The 19,156-nt window shown below is 49.5% G+C and overlaps 1 protein-coding gene across 1 annotated transcript; it reads right to left on the bottom strand.

Annotated features, from left to right (window-relative positions):
- Window positions 1-21: 21 nt before the first annotated feature.
- Window positions 22-15,715, bottom strand: INKA2 (inka box actin regulator 2). Its single transcript, XM_079144892.1, has 2 exons — window positions 15,475-15,715; window positions 22-4,425 (listed from the first exon to the last, which is right to left on the bottom strand). Exons 1-2 carry the CDS (start codon window positions 15,508-15,510, stop codon window positions 3,583-3,585), a joined length of 879 nt encoding a protein of 292 aa, XP_079001018.1. The 5' UTR covers window positions 15,511-15,715; the 3' UTR covers window positions 22-3,582.
- Between the last annotated feature and the right edge of the window lie 3,441 nt (window positions 15,716-19,156).

The following is a 19,156-nucleotide window of genomic DNA, read 5'->3' on the forward strand; positions in this document are numbered from 1 at the left end:
TTTTTAACAAGATACCAAGGCTCAGAGAAAACACTTTATTTTGTTTTAGTCTGGGTCACATGCTCAGTGCTGCCCTAGGGAATAGGTAGTGCAGTATTGGTGGAGTCTGTGTTCCAGGCAGTGAGTGTGACCCCCGCCCCAAGGAGAACTGTGTCCTCTAAACCTTGCCACAGCTGTGCATTATCCATGTTTCACAAATGAGGAAAACAAGGCTCAGAGAAGTCAAGTGACATGCTCAAGTGCACAGTGACAGAAATGGGTCTCTTTGACTCCAAATCCAGTGTTCATACCATTGTGCTGGTACAAGTGCTTTAACTGCCTGGGTGGGAAGGTCACCCAAGGCAGATTGACAGCTGCTTTGGGGAAGCTGGAGACTGGGTGTCTTGGGCCCTGCAGGAAGTGTTGGTGTGACTTGGAAAAGACAAGCCTCTGGGGAGTAGGTGGGAATACATGGGGCATAACTGAACCAGGTTTCCATTAGTTTGGGTTCAGACATCACCCTGAGGGGTGAGGTTCAGAGGAAGTGCCTGAGGAGAGAGAGAGGTCCTGGATCTGAAAGATTGGAAGGAGCAGTTCCCACCAGTCCCAGCATGGACCCTTTAGTTCCACTGTGGTTAGAAAACATCTCTAGTTCTGGCCATCCAGCCACAAAGAAGCAGGTGGAGACCTGAGCAGATGCCTGGGCCAGTGGGGCCCCTGTACCTACCAGGGAAATGGGCCAGGTGTGGGGTGGAGCTGCATGCCAGGGCGGGTATTAAATGAGCTTCCAGTTCATTTGCATGTCCTAATTAACCATAAAATGAGCCCCAGAGGCAGAATTAAGCTGTCAGTTTCTCTCTGCTTACTTTCACTATCTCCTCCTCCCCATACACCCTGTTCCTGGCTCTCTTATGCTCTCCTGCATTGCTTAGGCCCTAGGATAATTCCCATTCATTTCTTCACTCAGCCTCAGCAAAGTAGTTTCCATCATTGTCGAAGCAGGACCCCAGAAGGAGACAGAAAAGTAAAAATTATAGGAGGGTAAGTGAATCATCATAATCTTTGATTAGCAAAGCATGAAAGTGGATGGGATGTTACATCAAGACCCAGGCAGAATTCCTCCACCACACAGTTGGCATGCCATTTATTATATATGGGGGAGGACAGGTTTTGATCTTGATTTATCTCTGGAACAGTTTTGGGGATAAGATAAAAGGCCCAAGATTGGAAGTGAATGGGAAATGTTAGAATCCTAGCTCTGCTATGTGATCTTGGACAAGTTGTTTAACTTCTCTGAGCCTACACATGTAAAATAAGAGTAACAGCACTCACTTCCAGTGTGTAGTGAATAGGAAATAGCACAAAGGCAAAGGTGCCTGGCACCTGTGAATTATGTTGGCAGCAGATATCACTTCCTAGTTGTTTTGTTCTGACCCATGTTAAATGAGTCTTCAGTCCCTTGAATCTGTTCTGGTTAGTTGATGGTTAAGTCTGTTTCTCCCTTTTCCACTGGATTCCCTGGAGGTCAGCACTGGGTCCTTCTCGTGGTGCTGTTCTAGGTTCCTAGCACCAGTGCTGGCACTGGGTGGAATTCATCGGGTTTTGTTCAGTTGATCTGAACTGCTGTGACCAGCCCAGGAAAACAGACGAGTCACAGATGAATAGCCAGAGGTGACTTGGTTTCCTATGGAATCAGACCAGACGCAGCTCATGTCATCCTGAATAATTTGCTGGGTGGCCCTCCTCTCAGAAAGCAGCAAATCAGTGTGTGGACTCTTCACGTGCGCTGTCCCCACACACACATCAGGACACACACATCAACCGTCACCACCAAAGGCAGCCACAGCCAACCTCCCTTCACAGAAGACTGTCAAGAGTGCACTGGGGAAACACACAGGACAGGGGCTCTCTCCTCCAGAAAGAGGGAACTCTTGGCAAAACTGCAGGTGAAGTAGAGTAGAAAGAACAGGGGTTTGGGAGCCAAATAACCTTCTGGTTCAAATTCTGGTTCTTTTCATTTGCTAGCAGCCTGATCTGGGCAGTTTGCATGACCTCACTAAGAGCCTTCATTGCTGTACCTGGAAAATTCTTTCTAGGGTCACTCAAAGCTTGAAAGAGATGTACACACTTCCCTGTAAATAACGGTACTCAAAACAAGTGCCTCTGTGTTCCTCCTATAGCCCACCCTACCAAAACTAACCATCTGCCATTGAGGTGGAATTTGAAGGTGACCTTAACCACAGCCGCTGTGCACCCCCCCATCCCTTCCTCCATCTCCACCCCCTGGGGGTCCAGGCTGCAGTCAGTGGTGCCTTTCTCGTTATTTTTCTTCTCCACTTTGCTCTTAATGCTCTGAAGGTGGGAATGCATCTTGCCTCTAATTGCAGCTGTCACACCCCATCAGACTGAGCAGTGGTCGGCTGGGAGGGGGAGAGAGGGGAGCAAAGGCTCTTCCTCCTGGATGGCTTGGCCCAGACAGGGACCCGCGTTGTCCTCTCACAGCCACTGGACGTTCCTGCCAGAGTGGGAGGATCAACGCGGGCCCTAGATCTGTGCCATCACCACGGGCCCCTTACCCCCAGCGACTTTCAGAAAGCCTGGGCATGGCAGATCTGGAACTCTCGGGTTTAACAAATCTCAGGGTGAGGAGGATAACCCAGGCCCGCGCCTAGTTTGGAAACGGAGGGGCCGCGAGTTGGGGCTAGGAATATTTCTTCGGGGCACACCCTCACCTCACTGGTCAATTTACTTGTTCTGCCCCAAGAGTTAAACCAAGAGGCTGGATGTTGGGGTGGGCAACAGACAGCTGTTAAGGGCCAGTGTGTAAATCCAGATCACAGCATTCACCTTCCAGTTGGCCTGGCTGTTCATCTCCCAGTGGTGTGTTCTGGGACAGGTAGCCAATGTAGGCTGCCATCTCATCTGGAAAACAGAATAATGCCTGCCTTGCCCACAGACTAGAGAGCTTGATGTGAAAGGGCTTTCCACAGTGCACAGTGGCATACATCACCTCATTGCTTCCCTATGCTTTTGGGAAAACACACCTTATACACGGACTTCCTCATTCAGCCTATATACAGGATCCAGGTATGGGCTGAAATCCATGGCAAGAAGAACGCTAGGGGTGGGGATTTGTCTTCCTCTTCTCTAACCCCCAATCCCTCTGCCTGTGGCAATGCCAAGCCTGGGAAGCAGACAGATATAAGGTTGAGGGCACCAAAGACAGGTCTTTATTAGGGGTCTCTGTGGCACCTGTGGCCCCAGTGCCCTTCTCCATACAGAATGTTCAACTGAGGTCTTTGAGTGCAGCAGAGTAATGTCAGAGGGATTTTCTGGTCTCCTCCCCTGATCCTCCCCTACTGTCATCTCCAGCCCCTAAAGCGACCACACACACACACACATATACATTCTCTCCAGGAACTCACCTCCTCCACCAGGAAGCCCTGTGACAGCCTCTCCCATCTGCATTCTGGTCAGCTCTGCCTAAGATCCTTTCTGGGAAAAAGGAACTTGGATTTGGGCTTCAGAAGGCCATACCACCTGCCTGCCCTCCTCCCTAGGGGCCCAGCCTTTTAGGTTCAGCCAACTTTCGGTCTCTAGTGTTCAGACCCAAACAGCTGTGTTAATATCAAAACCCGAGGGGGAGGGATCCATGGCCTTGGGGCTGCTTGTTGGGGAAGTTTCCCCTTGTCTGGGTTCCCCTGGACTTGGGAAAAAGAAACGTCCAGAGCCCTTGGAATGGCTCCGCTTCTTGACCTTCTGAGAGCGTCCTGCTCTTGACTCAGAGACCATGGGTGTCACCCAGCCTGGCTTCTCCTTCAGCAGTCGATCACGGTCGGGCCTCACACTACGCAAAAACTTCCTGAAAATGTTTGCTGTTAGGGCAAACTTGTGGCCCAGGTCCCGGGGTCGGCCTTTCTCTCCTTTGTGCTCTCCTTCCCTCTCAGTCTCACCCTTCTCCCCACCCTTCTCCAGTTCTGGCAGATCTAGCCAGTTGCCCACCAGGTCTGCAAACACATTGTCCCCTAACACCAGAGGCTGCCGATTTCTGCCCCTTGACATCAATGTAGAGGTCCAGTCATCTGGTTCCACTCGCTCTGGCCCCTGCTGGGCACAGCTTTGGTGCTTCAGCAGCTGTGTCCTGGGCAGGGGAGCAAGATTCCTACCACAGAGACTCCTATGGTGTGGAAATTTGGTGCTGCTGCCCGGAGAAGGTTGGCTGGATGGGGAGCAGGCTCCAGGTCTGGCAGGACCTCTGCCACCTGCCCAGTGAAGGTGCTTGGACTGTGTCTGGGGGCTTTCTTGGCAGCCTGGGACAGGACCCCCTCCAGAGATCTCCAGCTGTTCCAAAGCTGTCTGCACCTGTAGGAGTTTCAGTTCTTGCAGAGCACCCATCATGCAGTTCATCTGATCCTGTAAGCCATCACCCACCTCCTTCATGGACATCTGCAGAGGAGAAAGCACAGGGCCAGTGAGCACGGGAGAAGCAGGGAGGGTTGCCCCTCAAGACCCTGAACCATGGGCTGGGGAGATAGCTCAGTTGGTAGAGTGCTTGCCTCGCAAGCATAAGGCCCTGGGTTCAATCCCCAGCACTCTGAACCAGCCACCCCCAAAAACACAAACAAGGGTCATTCCAGCCTGCCACTAACCCCACCTCTACAGCCTTGTACAGTGCTAAGCTGTGCTGAAAGAATTTTAACAGTACCAAAGCTAGATAAGGGAACTGACGTAGATGGCAGTGAAATAACTAAGGAATACTCCTCCACTTATGATGGCGTTATAACCAGGTAACCCCTGGTAAAAACTGCATTAATACACCTAACCTACCAAACATCACAGCTTAGCCTGGCCTATCTTAAACATGTTTAGAACAATTACATTAGCCTACAGTTGGGAAAAGCCATCTAACACAAAGCCTATTTTATAATAAAGTATTGAATATCATGTAATGTGCTAAACACTTAAAGTGACAAAGAATATGGTTTTATGGGCACTCTTTCACACCATGTTTAAGTCCCAAAATTGTTAAACCAGGGGCCATTTGTATGTGTGTGCTTGTGCACATGAATATATACATAATATGTTAATTTATTTAATCTCTTCAACTACCCTGTGAGGTAATGACTATTATTTTTCCCCTTTGACAGATGAGGAAAGGGAGGCACATAAGTAACTTGCCCAAAATAGCAAGAGGTGGAGCTTGAGATCACTTCAAGGGTGCACCAAGTTGTGGTGGCCATCCTTATCCTTTTTTGTGTCTGTGTCCTCTTCTTCCTTGGTGTTGATGGTCAAATCTGTGAGCATTTACCGTGTAATTGGAATTGTGCTACATACTCTATACCCATCACCTCATTTAATCTTACTTATATCAATCCTGTGAGGTTGCTATTATTATTATTGCTTTAGTAAAGAATAAACTGTAGTACATCCAGCTCACAGAACTGGGACTCAAACCCAGGACTGTCTTACTCCAAATGCTGTAGTCCTGACTACCAAACAGTCCTGCAGAAGGCTGGGCAGTGGAGCTGGGCTTTAAGGCTGCTTTGTCCTCTACAGGGCTAATGGAGAGGGGTTGAAAGGAACATTAAAGAGAAAGAGTAGGTTTCTTGTAATTGCTCTTCCCATCCAGCTGATCAGCAGAGAGTTTAAGAGGCCAGGAGACTCCTGTTTGCTGGGAACCCTTGCCCAGCTCTTCCTAACCTCTCCCTCCCTCCCAAACACTGTCCTATCTCAGCTGCCCTCAGACTTGGCTCCAGTTCTCTTCCTGCCTTCTCAGTCCAATAGGCTCTGCTGCCCTGGCCAAGCCAGAATGGGGATCCTGAGTCAGTTCTCCCAGCCATTTTGTGGGTTCTTCGACCCGAGGCCCAGTTACCATCTGGATGGACTGAGAGGTTGCCTTGGGTAAAGGCTGCATTTGAAGGATGGGGAGGAGAGGCTCCAGCTGATAACATTCACAAGGTTCCCAACCCCAGGGCCCAAGCTGTCTGGGTCCTGCCAGCTCCCTCCCCATATCTGATCAAGTTACAAACATCAGGCCTCCAGTACATGGACCATCTGTTTCTGAAGCCCCCCAGAGACCCAGGGATCATCTTACCTTCCAGTCTTGTCTTAATGCTCAGAGCTAAGCCCAGGGGGTGGGGGTGGGGATTGGAAGGGCAGGCATAGAGGCTCTGCAAGGCTGGGCTGGGCTGGCAGCTGACCCTCTGAGGCTTCTGGGTGGAATCTGCTCCTGCCACCCTTGGCACTGCTGGGGAGAGAGGATCCCCCACTAAGGGACAATGGAGGACTGACTTCCCGAAGGGCAAGGAGGCTTTCAATGAGGTGTGGGGATTGCCCACACTTTGTGCACCTTCCAAAAATAGGGCTACAAATGGTGGTTTGAGGACCCAGGCCCCCAGGGATTTGCTTGGGCAAGTATATGCCATTGGATGGCAGCAACCAAATTCAGAGCCCATGGTGTGGCTGTGCTTGCTATCGATGGGCCTTACCCTGACCTCTTTTGCTTCTACCTTCCTTTCAGAGGCACTCAGCTGCATCTGGGAAGAACCAGAGTACAGCAAGAGGAGATGCTAAGCCCCAAACTAAGCATGGTTCTTTCCTGGTAAACTGCTTCTCCCTCTGACTTTCCTACCCCTCCCCATCCTCTAATCCATGTACCTCTCACCCCTGCCTAGAACCTCAGTCATTTTTAGCTTCTGCATTCAACCATCCAGCTCCTATCCAACTTAATCATGTACTATTTGAAGTCCTCCTTCCTTGGATGGTTTGCAACTTCCCTCTATCCCCTAGGAATCTGCAGAAGCCTCAGAGAAGGTCTCCCAGCCACCAAAGGTATCAGTGCCTGGCCAGGTCTTTCTGATAACACACTTCCCATCACTGACCTGGCTCTCCATGGCCCAAAGACTTAAATCCAATTTGGTCCTGCTATCAAGACCCACAACAGGATTTGCAAACCCAGGCAAATCCCTATCCCTTAAGCATACCCACCAAGTTCCTGTTAGTGCCTCTGTGTGACCTTAAGATGCTTTTATCTGCTACTTGAAGCACTTAATTCCACGTCCTCCATGAGTTTAAATGCTCTGTTGCTCATGAAATATTTATTGAGCAACTACTGCCTGAGGGCAGACTAAGATCTATATATTGTTATGTCACCCTGGAAACTTGATGGCACCTTACACTTGCTACATACTCATAAACCATATATTAAGTACCACTGATTCCCCTAGATCATCCCTCCAGACTGCTTGCATCCTTCAGACAGTCAACTGCTACTAAGGAAGAGAGAGCCGTTGCCCAAGGTTTCATTTCACCAAGCAGCAAGGAGTCTGAGCTGGCAGGCTTCCTTCCAAAAGGCGAAACACAGTCCAGGTCAGAGGCAGTGGGAGGAATGAAATGACCCCATTCAGTCTCTTCCAGTGTGGAAAAATCCATAAGAAATAATGCTGACATTTTGTGCAGTTTCCCAGCGAGAACGAATGTGTGGGTATGCATGAATTCAGGGCTGCCCATAAAACAGAGGCCCCGTTTAGTAAACGAGGGCTGAAATTGTGCCTGTATGGAAAATAATATTCTCTATTACTTAAGAACTTAGGTTCTGGAGACCAAAGGAACAGGGTTCAAATTCTAGCTCTGCCACATAGTAGTTGTACCACTTGGGCAGCTTATTAAAATTCTGTTTTCAGTTTCTCCATCTTTAAAATGGGAATAAGTTCCTGCCTTGTGCAGCTATTGTGCACATTAAATGAGGTCATGTGTATCTCTGCATGACACAAATCATTAGATGAACAGTGACTGTTAAGACCTGTAGGGATGGAGCTGTGGCTCAGTGGCAGAGTGCTTACCTAGCATGTGCGAGGCACTGGGTTCGATCCTAAGCACCACATGAAAATAAATAAATAAAAAATAAAGGGGAAAAAAGACTTCCTGTGTACTTGTGGAACAGTTCTTCCTTGGTGAAACTCAACGCATGGTAATGGCAGAATTCCATTCATCATATCTGGGCTCATCAAGAGGAAACAAATCTCTTCTACCCCATGCAGGGGAAAGGAAGGGAGGGAAGGGGAAGCCTGGGTGTCCTCTTGCCCACTCTCACACTGACCTCAGCGAGCCCAGCCACAGGCAGGGTGCAACACTGCCAAGCGAGAAGGCAGCTGTGAGAGGGATGAGAATAGAAGAAGGAAGTGAGTTGTGGGAAACAGGGAGGTCCAGGGCAGTTCGAGCAGGAGCATCCGCTGGGTCTTGACCATGAGGGGAGCCAAAAAGCATAGCTCTTCCCACCAACCCCAAGGGAATGATGTCACCCGCGGAGAAAGAGCCAGAGGCCAAGCTGCTTCACCCAGAGCGTGGGACCTTCTTGGATCCCAGGGTTTCTCTTGCCTCAGGATGGAAGAGGGAGAAAAGGCAGCAATGTGGTGTGGGGAGCAAAGGCAGGCCCCCGAATGAATAACTCTAAATCCCAATCTCTAGACTGGAGGCTGCTGAGTTCCTCTCTGGTCTCCTAGTCTCAGTGCCTTCTATTCTTCCTCAGGACAGGGACCACGTCATACCCAAGTGCTCTCAGGGATCAGCTAGAGAAGTCTGATTGGTCCTGATTAGTTTGAATGAAAATTAATCTAACATCCCCTTCTGTTAGTCCCATCCCTTGTCTTACATATGCGCGTGCACACAAACACACGCAAACACTGAGAGAGAGAGAGAGAGCGCTATCCACCATCAGATGCAAACCCCTTAATAAGCAAATCCCAGTGAAGGTCATGGGAATCCCTTCTGAGGAATTCCCTAAGGGCCTCACCCCTATCCTTGCCTCTGCAGCGGTCCTCACCATTTCCCATCCCAACACCTTCAGGGACTCAGTTTCATCCTAAACATTTGCCGCACATCAAACTTTAGTCCCTCTGGTGGTGGTTTATACCAGCCCCTGGCAGGCTCTGTGTTACAGCAGCACAGCTGCTGCCCCTCTGGGTTTGGTGAGAGCCCCTGCAGCAGTCTGGAGATCTGTTCCTGAGTCCTAGCGGACCACCTTCCTTGGGCAAATTTACCAAGCTTTTGTGCTGCAGTCCTGAATCTGTGATAACCCCTCCCAAGTGTGTGGCACAGACCCTTTTTCTCTATATTGCCTGATCCCTCTTTGGTCTGGGAGGCTGGCTGGAGGCAGTGGAGGTCACCACCCGCCCCCATGGATTAGGAAACGAGGGAGTCTCTTAGATCATCTCGCTCAGTGTTGCCCCAATATTCTTCGTCAGGCCTTCTTCATTATTTCCACCGTATCTGCACATGATGAAGACTCCTAGTTAATAATTTTTAAAGTCTGTTTATGCAAATAAATGTATTTATAAAGGAAATTTATGAAATATGTGACTTGCCATCAACAGATACTAGCTAGGAATGTGTATGCAGTCTTGATCACCACCAGGGGAAACACTGTTCTTTGACTGGGCCCCCAAGTTCGGCCCCTTCCTCTGGGCCAATGATCTTTCATGCCATCATAATCCCTGTCCAGCAGGCCTCATGGAGTAGGTGTGAGAAGAAATCAGGACAGTCAGCAGGAAGTGCAAAGGGTAATTGCCACCAGAGGAGGAAGAGAAGCATGAAACCATCCACTGAGGTACTCCAAGACCCAATTCACTTCCTTCCCACCGAAGGCTCCTCTTCCTTGTGTCACCCGAAGAGGGAAAAGGAACTGCCTGCCTGGAGCTAAAGGTGAAGATGCCATTTTGGAAAGTCAGATCCCACCATCCTGAGCCCAGAGCGGGTAGCCTAGGGTCAGCTGTCCATGGACAGCACCCTCCCCCTTGGCACTTGCTGGGCCCTTTGTGGTGTGGGAGGAGTGGAGATGGAAGAAGAGATGCCAGCATCCTCGGCTCCCTTCCCAAGCCCTGCCCTGGGCCTCTGACTGATCCTGCAGCTGTGCCCTCCATCCATCCATCTCACGCCCTCTCCCAGCTCCGCCGGAATCCTTTGACACAGGCTCAGCTTTGCCCATGAACCTGGCAGTATGCCCTGCCTCACTTCCCCACCCCCATTACTCACAAGATCCCCATGCAGTTCCTTTCAGCCCCTGGGGAAGCTAGGAGGAGGCTCAGGGCCGGAAATGGGAAAAGCCCAGCTTTTGCCAAGTGGCCCATTCTCCAGCTCAGTGAATAGGGACCTTCTTGGCTCTTGGCTGGGACTCTCAACAGGAAGGTAACATGGAAACGGTGCCAAGAGCTGCAGGAGGGAGGAGGGTAAAGAAAGGAGGAAGTGAGGGATGTGAAATGATGAGCCCTCTTTCCCAACTGAACCATCTCCTGGGAGTCACATGCTCAGGCGAGAGGCTGACAGATGGAGAGAAGGGCCCAAGTTGCCTCCTCGAGGGCTCGCCTCTCAGTCTCAGCAAGGTTTCTGACCAGCTTTAACTCCTCTCGCCTGCAGCCTGTCAAATTCCGTAGGCAACCAAGGTACCTCAAGATGTTATCTTCTTTTCCTCCTTCCTATTTCAGGTCTTCATACCCTCTTGCCTGGGTTTTTTGTTTGTTTGTTTCGGGGGAGGTGGGGTGGTACCAGGTATTGAACCCAGAGATGCTTAATTACTTAGCCACATTCCCTGTCCCTTTTTATATTTTATTAGAGAGAGGGCCTCACTAAGTTCCTGAGGCTGGCTTTGAAATCATGATCCTCCTGCCTCAGCCTCCCAAGTCACTGGGATTACAGGTGTGCACCACTACATCTGCTTGCCTGGACTCTTATAATAACTTCCTCATTCATCCTCCTGCCTCATTTTCTGCCCTCCCCAGCCTCCACTAAATACTACCTCTAGGTCCCAGAGCATATCTCTGATTATGCACAAAGAAAAGGTCAAACTCTATAGCATAATAGTCAAGTTTCTTTCAATACTGTTGACCACTGTTTCTTTGCACATACCCTATGTTCCTGCCAAACTTACATATCCACACTGCTTCTGCCTCTGTGCCTTTTGTCTGTATTTCACCACCTGCCTGGAATGCTATATTTCTCCTGTGCATGTCTCTATCTATCCCTCAAGGTGTAGCTCACCTGCTGCCTCTTCCATGACAGGAAACTCTCCCTGATCTCTCAGTTGGAGGTCACTTCTCCTTTCTAAGAGTACTGTGACCCTTTTGTAGCATGTCCCTCTATTTCTGTACTAGAGGTGTGCATATATGTGCTGTGCTGGCTAGGAATATAAGCTCTGCAGTCAGGTATGAATCCAACTGCACAACTTGTCAGCTCTGTGACCTTGGACAAGACACTTAACCTCCTCACGTCTCTATTTTCTCATTTAAAAAATAGAAATAATGAAAGCACAGCTTCTTAATGTTGCTTTAGCAATTAAATAACAATATGTGATGTGCCTGGTGTATCCATGTTAACATCAACATATGTTATTATCTTTTTGATTAAGTTGTAGATTCCCTGAAGACAGGATCTGTTTATATTTGTAACCATAATGTTGGAGTCTGATTAATGCCTTAAATGTATATGAACTCAATAAATATGTTCTGTGAATGATTCTTACTCAAACCAGTCTAATTAATCCAACATCACGAGTTTACCAAATGCTTGCAGCACATTATGCTATATGCTGAGAGTATGCAGTTGGGAAGGTACTTATCCTGTTAGGTACTTTTGCTTATACTGTTATTTAATCTTCAGAGTAGCTGTACAAAGTAGGTATTTTTAAAAGCACATTTTCAAGATAAGAAAACTAAAGTTCAGAGAGGTTAAGTAATATACTATGGTCACACAGAGTCAGAATTTGAGTTCAAGTTGATCTGACCCCAAATCCTGTGCTTCATGTTATTCCAACCTACTCCAGTCTAACTGGTCCAAGAGCCCTCCTACCCCATGTCTAAAGATCAAGCACACTGCAAAATGAGATCCTTTGCAAAAGTTGAGGGAAATTTGCTCTTTTGTTCCAAGAGCCAAAAGCTGTTCCTATTGTAACTCCTCTCTTCCCTTCTTTTCTCCTCTTATTGCCTTTAGGTCCTGGTGCTTAGCCATACACCAGAAACTTCTGAACTTGTAGCCACTAGACTAGAGAATTGCCTTCTAGGAACACCAGGGTGCCCTAGGAGGATCCTTCCCACCTGAAAGAAGTCCCTCTGCTGCTTCCCCATGTCTCAGTCAGGATGGACATTCCAGAAGATGGCCTCCTACAACCTCCCTGCCCTCTGGGGAGGCTTTCCCAGCTTGGCTGTACTTCATGAGCCCTGATCAGCCTTTATGCATTCTATTTGTTCCACACTGATCTGAACTCACAAGGAATGCCCTGTGAGCAGCTTACATTTGCTTCTTCCGTGTGTCTGCGTCTCCCCCATTTGTTGGGAAGCCCACGGGGAGCTATGTGTAAGGAACAGCTGGTCCCAAGGCCTTGTGCTCAGGCAGGGCCCCTCTTTGGCAGCTGAAAGGGGGACAAGATGTGCTCCCTGCTGAGTCTCTGCAGCCCCAATTCCCTCATCTTAATGAAGAAGTGTGTCAGCTGCCACTACTTCTCCAGCCACATTTCATCCCTGAAACTTGACCCCCCACCCCTCCCACCAAGCAGGAAGGAAGGTCCAGTTCTCTAGGCATCAACTTAATTGAGTCAGGATCCCTGAATTCTCAGCCCACCACCTCCATTGCTCACTTGTTACAATGCAAATTTTCTGCTTCAGGGAATTGGAAATTTGTGCTACTGAAAATCTAGATCTTCTTATCTAGATTTTCTGGGCCAAAGATAGGGCCAAGATGTAGGAGGGGAGCACAGAACCTACCAGAAAAAGATAATTTCATGCCCGGTTAATGTTTCTTTTTGCAGCAGGTTTATCCCACAGTGTTTCCAGGACCTTTGATCTTGCAAGGAATTTAGTGAAATAAATGAATGTGGAAATTAACCAGTTTTACTACAAGAGGACATTCCTCATCACAAACCAACTGGGGAGAACCAGGCAATACAGAGTCCTCCTGGGTGGCATGGGAGAGCCTCCCTTGGGTGAACCATCTGCAGAGCAAAAGCTCCCAGTTCATTATGTAAGCCAACTTATGCCTATCCCACCCGCTTGCAGCCAATTTCTCCCTAACCCAGTCACAGTCAAGCTGCATGGAATTCAGTCCCTACAGTACTTAGAAGGCAGTCAAAGGGCTGACCTTGGACTAACTCAGCTCTACTTCCCCCTTTGTTCCCATTGGAGATACTGAGGTACTGAGATTTGACCCCTGCTACTTAAGCTGAGATGTCAGGGAGTGAGACTCAAGTAGCTGTGCCTTGTCACTCTGCTCTGTCTCCTTTGCAAGCAGGCTGGCATCAGGGAGGGGTGGAGCACCATGGGGGGTGGGGTGCAGAGCTCTCCCATCTGAGTGTCATTCTGGGCCTCAGGCCAGGCATTTGGCTTCCTTTCCAAGAGAGTCAAAGGCTGGAGCTGCTCAGACAAAGGGCCAAATAAAAGCCGATGCGGAGCTGGGTGACTTCAGCCTCTCCCCTTCCTTCTCCCAGGCACTGGGGGCTCAAGGCCTTGGCAGGGGAGGGTGCAAATCAAGATCTGGAGTTCGGCTCAGTTCAGAGTCCTATTTGCCTTTTTTTTTTTTTTTTTTTTTTTTTTTAATTCTCCTGGCATCCACAGACTGTCTTCCTCCCCTCACCACCTCCCACCTAGGGTGCTGGAAAATATGCAAATCAGTAGGATTTTAAAATTCGAGCCCATGCCAGGAACACCCACAAACCCTCCATTAAGGCAGATCCTGGTGTGGGTGGTATGGTCCCTGATTCCAAGCACAAAGGGATTCTATGAGATTCTTTTCTCAGCATGGGCCTTGGACCTCAGACATTATCTGTGATGATCTTGACCTTTCTTTCTGGTTCTGGACATATGAATGGGGAAAATGAGAATTGTATATGTGTGGCTGAGGCCACCCTCCTAAACTGGCAGCAATGCATGTGAAAACTAGTGAGGGAACTAGTACAGGTTCACAAGAACAGAATGGATACTCTGCTCTCATCAAGAAGTATTTTTCTGGGCCAGTAATTTTCACATCTGAGTGTCGCCACAGAAAGAACTTCATGGACTAAAAAACTGATCATCAATCTAAGAAGGCAGACAAAGAGTGTCAGGGCAACTTGGTCAGGAAATATCAATGAGAACACCTGCTCCTTCAAGTTCCATTCCCCTGACCCCTCCCCACCACCACCGAAGCTGTTCCTAATAGACTGCCAAGTTCCTTCCCAAGCAGGAAGACTGTAGCCCTTTGTAGGCAGAAGTGGGAAGGTTGTCCTGAAATCTGGACAGCTATAAGCTGACACTTTCTGGAAACAGGTCTGCCGTTGTGCACCTGGGTGCCCCTGGGTCTGAACAGTAAGAATAGGAGGGGGGAAAAGTGAGACAAAAGAGTCAACATCAAGAGAGACAAACTAAAAGAGACACACAGTCAGAGGTCTAAGCAGACACAACAGGGAATCCGCTAGAAGAAGAGAAAGGCAGGGCAGACTGGGTGCAAATGCCTGAATTCTGGTGTTTGAAGGAATAATACAGATAGAAGGTATGTGTGGCAGCGGGGGTGGGAGTAGGTAGTAGGTGAAGTCACTGAGAAACCAACCTGGACTCCCTAACATAGCTTTAGCAATCACCGCCCCTAGTTCGGTGATTCACTCCCGCCCCTCTAGACTAAGCTACTTCTCCCAGTCCCAGTACCCCGGGCCTCCGCACGCTCCCTACACACTCCCCAAGCCCAGACCTGACATCTGGCTGGGCTTGGGCAACTCCCGCTCGCGATCTGCCAGGCGGCGCCCCTCCTCCCGCGCAGGCCCTCCCCCGTCATTACAGCTGCCAGCCCCCTCCCTGCTGGCAGACAAGCCCAGGCAGACAGCCGGCCAAGCCTGCCCCCGCAGCCGCGCCAGCTCTGCCCAGCCAGGCAGAGCCGGGGGCCCGGGGCGGTGCCAGCTCCCCTAGTGCAAGCGGTCCCAGGTGACCTACCCGGGGTGGAGATCTCGCTTGTGCACCCTGTCCGCCCCGCCTGCGGGAGCGCTCCAGTCACAGCGCAGCCCTAGCACCCAGGCGCTGCCGTCCAGCTGCCTGGGCCCGTCGCTCCCGCGCCTTGGGTGTCTGCGGCGCCTAAGCCGCACTCACTCCGTCTGCATTTCTAACTAGAGTATCCACTTTTATCCGTGTGTGTGTGTGTGTGTGTGTGTGTGTGTGTGTGTGTGTGTGTGTGTGTGAGAGAGAGAGAGAGAGAGAGAGAGAGAGAGAGAGAGAGAGAGAGAGAGAGAGAGAGAGAGAGAGAGATTTCAACCTGGTCGGTTGCTCTCTGTCACTTCTTGTCTAATCGCAAATCTTTCCCCGAAGTTTTCTTGTGGCCTTTTCCTCTAAGGACAGGCCCTACTTTCTTCCTACCTGTCCGCGTCCCCTCATCTCCTGTCTTGCCTTGATTGCCCTGTGCACGTCCTGGATCCCCGGACAGCCGGCAGGGGCCAGGTACCCGTCGGAGCGGAGAAGCCCTCCCAGCCCCCGGCGCCAACTACGTTCTTACCAGCTCCTGTTTGAGGCGTCGCAAATAGCAGTCCATTTCCCCGCTCTTCTTCCTTAATCGCCCATTTGCTGGCAAGACTCCACGAGACAGTTCCCAGGTGGCAACACCGACCCCACCGAAAACTGCGCGCTCGGCGTTTCTTCGCTGGTGAGCTCCGCACCTCTTGCTGTGCTGAGCAGATCTCTCCTCCCAGGCTGGAACTTACAGCAGCCTACCCCACCGCTCGCCGCGCGCAGCGGGTGCAAGGGAAGGAGGGAAAAGTGCGGTAGCCAATGAGAACTCAGGGGGAATGTCTTTGGCCAATGAGGAGAACGGACCGGTAGGGGTGGGGGGAAGCGCGGGCCAGGCTGCAGCGCTTGAGCTGAACCCCCAGTGTTTGCGGGGGTCAGTGAGTACAGGTGGGTGTCGCCTGGTCCTGGCCATCGTGGCAGGAGACATTCTGACCCCAGGCTGTGCCAACGCCACCAAAAAAGCACACGACCCCCCGTTTGGTTATAGAGGGAGAGTTCAATTTTACGGGTGGGGAATTGGGTAGCTGTCTTAGCAAGAGACAAAAGTGCCACAGTGAGATGACCTTTTCCAAACTCCGATCAGAGACAAACATCCCCAACCCCTCTCCCAGATATCCCTCAGAATCTCTTTTCTTCCAGAAGAGGACCCTCAGAGTATGGCTCCGCTTCCTCTCTCCTAATGTAGTGTCCGCTCAGCCCATCTCTCACCTGCAGAGCAGACTAGCCGCTGCTCGGTCCATTTTCTTATTTAACACCAAGCAACGGAGGGTCTGCTGTGCTTGCTCCCAATGAGGTTGAGGGTCTGGGGAAACTGAATAAGACAGGCAAGGTCTTTGCTCTCAAGAATTTACAATGGAGGACGGAGGAAGAAGAGAAGATAAACAGTAAGATAGATAGATAGATAGATAGATAGATAGATAGATAGATAGATAGATAGATAGATAGATAGATAGATAGATAGATAAATGCGGTAACTTCAGAAAGTGATTTTAAAGGAAAACATAAAAACAGGGATAGTGGGTTTGGGATCCGGCTGGGGTGGGGGTACCGGGATTGACATGAGCCACCGCATCCGGCTCTACCGGGTCTGCTTTCAATAGGGTGGGTAGGAAAACAGTCCCTCCTCTCTCCAGGACTTCCCCCAGTGATGGCCTTTGTAAGGTTGGGGAAAGGAGGAGGGAAAGCTCGGATTCTAGCGGACAGACATCGCGGCACCTGAGGCGTGAGAGGTCCTACTTGACTCGATCTGGAATATGGAGTTGACGCCGACTGTCTCGAGAGGGGTCGCAGGTCGTCCGGGTCGCTCCTTCCAGTCGAACCCGGGACTGTCCACGCAGGCTCCGGCGCCCACCAGGGCTAATATTCTTCCCTGTACAGAGGCGCCGCATAAACCCGCCGGGCCCACGGACGCGATATACAGCAGAGCTTGTGAGTAATTAGGACAATTAGCGACGCATTGTTTCAAAGTAATTAATGGGGGAAAATAAATACGGTAACTACTCTGGCAGGATTTTGGGACTGCGAGCGCGTGAGTATGCGAGGGAGCGAAGGAAGGCGTGAAGAGAGAACGCAGGCGCTGCTGATCTTTAGCCTGTCACACTTATGGCAACAATTGAAAAAAAAGGTGGGGGGAGACAGAGCAGAACCGGGGGGCAGAACCCCGGCCAAAACCTGTGTCTCTGGAACCTAAGTGCCCGCACTCTGCTCACGCCTTTCGCAGTTACTGCTCAGGAAGCTGTCTGCCAGAAAACTCGATGGCAGCAGAATGGAACTACAGATCTGATTGGACATTTCCAGTGCCCACTGGAAGAGCTTAAAATCATTTTCCTTTGCTCTCCGGTCAGGTCTTGAAACTGCCACAGAAGGGAGAGAGCAGCATTGTCCCTAGGTCCTCTGGGTCCTTGTAGCTGTGAGCAGAAGTTTTCCAAGGGACCACTTTCCTTGTGATCCAAGAGGTGTTCTGGGTGGGAGTCATTTCCAGGGACAGAGGTACAGTTTCTGGAATTGAATACTCCAGAATTGGAATAGAAAGAACTTTTGAGGTTGAAATCTAGTCCATGTAGAGACCCTTACATGCCATAAAAGAGTTGCCCAACCTGAAGGACTTTGCTTTGCTCACTTTGATCTCTGGCCTCCAGCATAGTGGCCTGAGGTAAGGAACTCAGAGTAAAATGTCTGTGGATTTGTCACTGAAATAGTCTTTGCAGTCAAGTTTAAGCTCTGATTTTTCTCCATTCTGGATACCATTTGGGCCTGAATCCTCTTAGAAGTTAAGAGGCTGGCTATAGTTAAAAGCCCCAAGAGAAGCAGGCTGACCTCTTGGCAAAAACCTAAAACTGGGTGGTTATACCTTCTATAGTGCTGACAACATAGTGCCTTGAGCCCAGGCTTTCCTTTTTGGGGGGCTTCAGTTTCGCTCACAGTTTAAACCTATGTGAGTCTAACGTGACACTCCTTACAAAACTCTCTTCTGACAACCATCTGTTAGGACAAGAGGGATGTTTAGTTCATCATACAGAAGACTACATTGTAAGAAAAGGCAGCTCATATATTCCACCCACTGTTAAGGTGATGGAGATGGCAAGAAAAATAATTGATAACCTAGTCTCAGTACAGGGCTTAAAAGAGAGGTCCCAGACAAGTCAGAGATACATATATTGCCATACAGTTCCACAGGGTTTTGGAAAACAAGTTCTGCCAACTCTGAAGTTCTTTCATGATGCTGGGTCATTATAATTCCTGAGAAGGCCAATATTACCCCCCAGGGGCATATGGAGGTCTCTCCCTCTCACCTTGTTTCTGAAGAGGTAGTTCTTCTTTGGCAGAACATGTGACAAAGTAGAAAGAAGAATTACCTTTCACCATTTCTTTTCTTCTTCTTTTTTTAAAAGGGTTTAAGCGATAGAGAATAAAGCCTGTTGCCATGGTTATGTAAACATGGGTAAATATTCCTGGGTTGAGGATGGGGGTTGGGGTACATGATTCATTTTTGCTGAAGAGGAATCTGATGGCTCAGCCTCCACCCTCCCGCCCCCTGAAACTCAGCCTGGAGGGAGACTAGATTATCTAATTTTAAAATAAATAATAACTTAGAGGTTTGAGATTGATTGTGAGCATATTTTCTCAAAGTCATCCAAAGCTAGATTGGAACCTTCATAATGCACCTGGGCATTTGTCCCCAGTTAGTGGAGATAAATGGATAGTGAAGCTGGGCATAGTAGTGCACACCTATAATCCCAGTGACTCAGAAAACTGAGATGGAGGGTCACAAGTTCTGAGACCAATCTGAGCAACTTAGTCTCAAAATTAAAAAAAAAAAAAAAAAAAAAAAAAAAGGACTGGGGAGGTAGCTCAGTGCTCCTGGGTTCAATCCCCAGTGCCAAAACTTAAAATAAAAAAAAATGTAAAAACTGGGTAGTGGGCATTTTTCCCAAGGGATGTAGCTCTTGGAACTGTATCCAAGGTGTCAAACACTTGGGATTTATACCCAGCCTAGTCAAGAAGGGTGGTCCCCTCTGTTGGACTGCCAGAGCCTGAAGGTCCTGGCATCTATAGATGAACTCAAAGGGAGAGGCAGAACCAGGTGTGTCCCAACAGAGCTCAGATCCTGAAAGAAACAATGGAAACACTGCCATTCTCCTGCCTCCAGGTCCTATGGCCCCCACCTGAAG

The sequence above is a fragment of the Sciurus vulgaris genome (genome assembly GCF_902686455.1).
Source record: "Sciurus vulgaris genome assembly, chromosome: 1".
NCBI classification, from domain to species: Eukaryota; Metazoa; Chordata; class Mammalia; order Rodentia; family Sciuridae; genus Sciurus; species Sciurus vulgaris.

What these genes read in the sequence shown, in the direction of transcription:
- INKA2 (XM_079144892.1), bottom strand. Translation starts at nt 15,510, where the DNA reads ATGGACTGCTATTTGCGACGCCTCAAACAGGAGCTG. An exon ending in GACGCCTCAAACAGGAGCTG is followed by an intron (nt 4,426 to 15,474) that starts GTAAGAACGTAG and finishes TCTCCTCTGCAG; the next exon opens with ATGTCCATGAAGGAGGTGGG.